A 6,734-nucleotide genomic window follows, 5' to 3' on the forward strand; every position below is an offset into this window, starting at 1 on the left:
ATAGTATAACGAAGGGTAAATGTGACCAATATATTGTTGCTCAAACTTCACTCTTAAGTGCGCCAAAACATTGTCAAACTTGAATTGTAAATGCGTAACTATTACTCCTATTCACAAAGCAATACTGCTTTCAGACCAAAATTGTCTTATAATATAACTTAAAAGTATAGGTGGGCTTAATTTTTATTAAAGAGTAAACCTGAAACCCATTGGTATAAAAATGAATCTGATTGACAAAGCAAATATTGAGTGAACGATGTGTTTAAGTAGTTGTAAGAACTCAAATGAATCAGGCATCTGCAGATTAGTTCAATAATAGTTTTGAGTTTAAGCCTTCGTAGGATTTAACAGTGGAGATTACTGAGTTTTGGCAGTCATTTCTCTCATCAATATTGGAAACAGATAATACGTGTTCGAATGTAGAGTCAAACTAGGCCTGTCTCATAAGATTATACCAGAAGGGTGTTAAATTTTTCCTATACCATTTTTTCTCCATGAATTTAATACCTATTTACCCACTTCATCCCTCTTTGGTTTAATTCATCTTAGGGGACAATCAAGACAAGAATTTGACTAAAACAGTCTTCATATGACAGCTACATCGGGTGATAGCACACATTCCATCAATTTAACGCAGATTTTGGAAAGACTATATGTGATACCAAACAAACAAAAAAATCTGAATTATGCACCCCTTATAGTAATGTAACTTCACTAGCCATAAATCATTATGTCAAAACTGCAAGTAGAAAGCTGTATTGACCAAAATATGAAGCTGCGTGCAAAACACGCAGTCGATTCTGGTAAATATGAAGCTGTTTTTCAATATCTTGACTTCCCTGCATTCCCACGGTCACGCCCATGTCCACCTCCTTTCCTTCCACCGCCTTTCCCGCTGTGAGCCAAAGCTTTGTTAGCTTCATGTTTTACTTGCATGTTCTCTGGGAGGGGCAGAATGTGATCAACACACTTCCTGAAGCTAAAGTCATCCACAGAACCATCCTCCCTAATGACAAAGAAGCAGCGACTTTTAAACTGAGGATGAAACCGGATTTGGAACGCCCGAATTCCTGTACCAATCTTTCTGTCTGGTTCTAAATGACCCTTCTTGAGCAAGTCGAGCAAAACCAAGTGCTCATACTGCAACGCGCAACAAACAAAATACAAGTGATCACCATCATATCAAGTACTCTAATTTTATTCATAATGACTTATAAACCATCTTAGCATTTTCATACTCCATTAGTTGACTGCACATGTAAATCCATGAATGCTTACAGATAATAGTTCATATTCTTGTATGGTAATAATTCTAAAGTGTGACTTATATAACTCGTACAGTTTTTCACTTCACAGTTTTTTTAGATGCAGATAGAATACAATAAAATAGGCAATGAAAGCACAATGAAGAGAATTGGAGTCTGAGAAACAATAGCTTTGACGATTGAGAATCAGAAGAGAACCACAAATTGATCGGTATGACGGTATGACAAAACGACAGTAAAAACTGGATGGTACAAAATAAAAGTCACTATGCATAATAAACAACCAATTGATGATCATCTTGAGTCCAGATGAACATATTCAAATACAACAATCCCATGTTTCAGATGGGAAACACAGTCAAGCAGCAAAAAAAAATCAGAAAGCAAAGATACATTTTAAGTGAGGAGCATCTAACCAACCAAATTAGATCACCCAAAGCCAAAACAGGTCAGCATCTTTGAACTTAGGACACAATTGATAATCAATACTAAGACCATTAAAAAGAAGGCAAAAAGTTATCCAAGCAATGGAATCTAAACACTTTACTTGATCATGGAGGTCATACATCAATTTTACCATCCAAAACTCACTTCACATAATACAACCATCATTTACCAAATGGGCCAATATAACATAACATTCTCAAATTTTACCTTTTAATATTTGCTAAAACCGTATTTGCACTAGTTTTGTATTTTCCTATTCCTAGTTATTACACGGTGCGTCACTATACTATTACCAGTAGTTGGCACTAGTCTTGTATTCTCGTATTCCTTGATCTTGGTTATTACATGTTTTGCCATTTGCTTCCGCTGCCTTTTACCTTGTTGTTGCGATTAATGGGTTATTGCTTCCGTTTACTTTTCTTGAGCCGAGAGTCTATTGAAAACAGCCTCTCCACATTCATAAGGTAGAGGTAAGATCTGCGTACACATTAAACCTCCTCAGACCCCACTTGTGGGATTCCGTTGGGTTTGTTGTTGTAATATTTGCTAAAGCCAAATACATATGTGGGCAATAGGAGAGGTGCAATTATGAAATCTCACAATGACTATTACATGGTTCACATCTTACAAGAAACTGGTTGCTTTAATCAATACTTCTTAAGTCTATATTCATAGACATATACGCTAACCAAAAAAAAAATCTACCATCACATCCACCTAAATGTCGGATGCTTTAGCCTTCAAGCAGCTTTTTGCAGGCCTGGAGATAACTAATCACTCACAAATAAACAACTAACCCAATTTATGCTTCCAAGACACACATTAAACAACATACTGCAATTTACTCACTGATCAAGACATATAGTGCAGCTTAATGCTCTAAAGAAGTGCACTTTCAGACTATTCCATGTAACATACCCTAAATTGCTCCCAATAAATCCAACATTTTTCAGCCAATATATGATAAACTAAAACCAGAGACCCGGAAACACCGTACAAACCAAATCTTGCTATACAGGGTAATCAAATAGTCACCTATAAATTTTTTACCCATTTCATTCCAATACTCAAATATATTAGTACTAATCAAATGTATTATTACCTTGTTGAGGTTGAGATTGGGAGACCAAGAGTGAAGAAGCTTGTAAAAGTAATCAAACATCTCTACTGATGACCCGAAGTTCTTCGGACCCACGCTAGCCGGACCCGACCCGTTTTTCTTTTCTTCATCTACAGCCGTTTCGCTTCCGTCTAAATTCTCGAGCCTTTGTTCTTCCACAGACTTGTCCACCTTCAGCTTCTTCGAGGCGTCTTCATTCTCCGACTCCTTTCCATCCTCCTCCCTTGGACGCTTCGAGCCGCCGTTCTCCGCCGCATCATCGGCAGCTTGAGCTTCGATGTCCATATCCTGATCCGGGATTTCCTCTTTCTCCGCCTGTGCTACGGCTTCGGCGGCGGGGGCAGCTGCGACTTCAGGTTCTGTTTCTGCCATGGTTAAACTGTGTAAGTTCAGGGGACTGAGGAGCAAAGTGAAGTAGTGAGAAGGCGTAGAAAAAACCTAGGGTTGGGTTTAGCCTTTTTAAATCCTGCTTTGACCCGAAAGCCAACCCGAGATCCTAGCATTTTTCACTCAAGTAGCCATTGTGTATTGATTGAAATTTAAAAAAATATAATATTTGAAGTCGAATAAAATTAATACTTAGAATTAAAGTTACATATGAACATGAATTTTAGGAATCATTATTTCATTTGAAATACTCGTCAAGTGAGTCTTTCAAGCTTCAAATATTGTATTTTTAGGAAGAATACAATCAATGTATTCGGCAACGATAAAGTTATATTCAATTAGTATTTCCATACATATGTAGGAGGAGGATAAAGTTAAATGTCTTTTAAATATACAATAACAACAATAATAATAAACTCAATAGAATTTTATAAGTGAAAAATTTGTATTTTGTTATGAGATATCTTATTGCTAGAACCTGCATTTAGTTATTAGATAAGCAAATTCCAATTCAATAATGTTCGTTTGGTTTGTCTTATGAATAAAAAATAACTTTAGTATAAAAAATTTCTTTATTAATACAATCGTCATCTACACATGTAATCACGCCCAACTATGCCTTATTAAAAGGACATGCGGACATTGCAAATATAATCTGAGTATTTAGCCCAGAGTCGAACCCACAAGGAATTAACTTATCAATTACTTTCGTTAAACTTACTAAATTCCACGGAATCAACTTCCCAAACGTTGTAAATAACAATTGGAGGTATTTCTACTAACTAAGAACGAATGTAAATAAGCAGCTGAAAACTAACTATAATTAAGTTGTAAACAATTAAGAGGAGGATCTAAGGTTATGATTTTCCCTATTGATGGAATCCCTTCCGGTTATGTTTCACATAGATTCACCCAATAATTGTCTCTATCAATCATGAGCACTCTTGTTACTGTAAATCTCTCCCGAGTAATCACGATAATTTACTAGACGCACTCTCCCGAGCTACGCTAGTTGGCTTCGTTTTATTACAGCTCACTTTAGATTACACCCAAGGCTTCGTTATCCCTAATCCCGCCTTTAAACCCTCAGTTATTGATCTCTCATATACTTTGGGAGTGGTGTTGTTCAATAATTACCTAAATATGCACTCTCTCCCGAGTTATGCACACTAAATAGGCACAGCTAATTGAGGATCCTGTCAATTAACTACAACAAGCACATAGTAGAACAAATAGAGATTAAACTGGCAAACTATATTAACATAACAAGAAGTTCATCCTTCAATAGGTTCCATCAAAACCCTAGACTAGGAAATTAGCTACTCATGACAAAACACGATAAAAATACGAAATTATTCATAATGGGTAATTGCAAGAAAATAAAAGGAGATAGAAAAACTCTAATGTTTGGCTGATCTTCTCACACTTGTTCTTGCCTCCAAAGTAGTCTAAAAGTAAGCTTAACACAATCTTGGGCAAGTTTCTACTACTTATAAGGGTTTGGAACAAGTTTTCCCGAATTTACACTTTGGTCCCCAAATTCCTGGCGAGTGAATAGTGCACCGCGGTCGCGGCTCGACCGCGGTGAACACTGAGCATTCTGCCTTGACGCTTGATGTGGAATTTGCTCAGTCCATTTTCTTGCTTCTTTGTGCTCGGGTACTTCTTGAGTGGGCGTTTTCTTTACATTATTGCCTCCAAAACACTCTGTGGTGCTTCCTCACTTAGAATATTCCCTGCGAAACAACAAAATACCATTTAGAGCATTTTGTTGGCAATTTGCCTATAAAACAACAATAAAGCATGGTAATATTAAGGTGTAAATATCATCTATATAGCCTAATATCAGCACCCCAAAATTAAATCATTGCTAGTCCTCTAGCAATCCACCACACTCTATCAAAGTTCCTTCCCTAAGCTCTTCCCTTAACGACTCACACCTTGAACAATTTACCAAAGTTGCACCTAGTAGTGAACAACATTTACCTCAAAAGTCGAATTTCTCGTACCATGCAATATTCGCACTTACTCAAACTACTCTATACAAGAGTCAAGACTTACCTTTCTCATGTGAATCACATGCCCTCATATCACACAAGAGAGTAATTCCACATATAATGACATTTAGAACAATTAGGAACTTAGATAGACAAAATTCGCTCACTCTCAAAAAGAATATTCACATGCCACAGAGATGCACCATAGGCTTGCCCGTAGTGTACTACTCTACTAATCGAGCCCGCTCAGTCTAATATCAATAGGACTTACTTGGTTGTAATGTAGGCTAAAGGACGGGTAGGATATATTTGGGAATAGTGACTAACCTCCCTAAGCACTTTTAATACAATTACATTAACCTTCAAAACCATACTTATGTCAACCAAACACTCCACCACTTTTTTTATTTACAACATCCCCATCCATTAGGTGCCATTGTAACAACCACCACTTATCAATTACTACATTTACTCATTCAAGAACTCTAGCCATTGGTATTTCCTTTTTCATTAATAAAAAAAATAGCCCTAGGCTCTTGCCTAGCGAAAAAAAAGAAGAAGCTAAACCCTTGGAAAAGAACCGTGGCCAAAGAAAAACCAAGGGGGGGTTACTACACTACCTAAAAATAAAATAAAATAAATCTCTTTGGTATTTTCTCTAGACTAACTTCCCTCAAGAATTGTTTCAAATATTCGTCATCAGGAAAAGTCCTTTATTCTTCATATTTTTTTTTGTTTTTTTTTCTCTCGACTTAGTCCCTCAAGAACCTCGTCGAAAGAGATCCGTCATCGGGACAAGTCACTTACCTACTTTAACTTACCTAATGAGACTATTACTCCGAACACCAAAAACAATCAAAGCAAAACAACAAAAAGAAATCAAACAACCAAATTGTTACAAATACATACATACACTGAAGTATCCCCTACCCCACACTTAAAATATAGACATGTCCTCATGGCATAAAAATTTCAAGAGCAGTAAGGTAAAGGAACTTCTCTGAAAGATCACTCCTGATCGGAGACAGTGTCTGGGTTCACATTGCAAGTACGACCCAGAGCTCTTAGCCAGTCTAAGAATTTCTTCTTCGACTTCACCTGTCGGTCAGCCACCGCGTCTATGCGGGCACCCAAATCAGTGACTGAGGTACCTAACCCAGCCATCTCCTACTCCAAAACTGTCATGCGGGTACTCCGGCAGGGCTGTGATGGGCCTGCCTCTTCAACTCTCGGAGGTAGTGGGACCTCAGCTACCTCAGCATCATCATCATCATCAGATTCATCATCTGATTCATCAACATTCACCGCCAGCTCCATCCTAATTCTGATTTTTCTTGCCAAGAACGGGGCTTTTAGTGGTAGTTTCCCATCAACTCTAAGGTCTTCAGGAACTCTAGCAAGACGGCACAGCCTGGCGAGTAGAGAAGGGAAGTAGAAACCTTTGAGCAACTCAGGTGATCTAATGAGCATCTCGTCATGGAGGAGCCGGGCCACATCAAAATCCGTGTGAGCCATGAG

The 6,734-nt window shown here is 37.7% G+C and overlaps 1 protein-coding gene across 1 annotated transcript; it reads right to left on the minus strand.

Annotated features, from left to right (window-relative positions):
* Positions 1 to 656: 656 nt before the first annotated feature.
* On the minus strand, positions 657 to 3,272 carry LOC107813987 (protein EMBRYO DEFECTIVE 514-like). The gene is made up of 2 exons (XM_016639309.2): positions 2,815 to 3,272; positions 657 to 1,140 (listed from the first exon to the last, which is right to left on the minus strand). Exons 1-2 carry the CDS (start codon positions 3,202 to 3,204, stop codon positions 823 to 825), a joined length of 708 nt encoding a protein of 235 aa, XP_016494795.1. The 5' UTR covers positions 3,205 to 3,272; the 3' UTR covers positions 657 to 822.
* Positions 3,273 to 6,734: the final 3,462 nt, after the last annotated feature.

Source organism: Nicotiana tabacum, chromosome 8 (genome assembly GCF_000715075.1).
Source record: "Nicotiana tabacum cultivar K326 chromosome 8, ASM71507v2, whole genome shotgun sequence".
NCBI lineage: Eukaryota > Viridiplantae > Streptophyta > Magnoliopsida > Solanales > Solanaceae > Nicotiana > Nicotiana tabacum.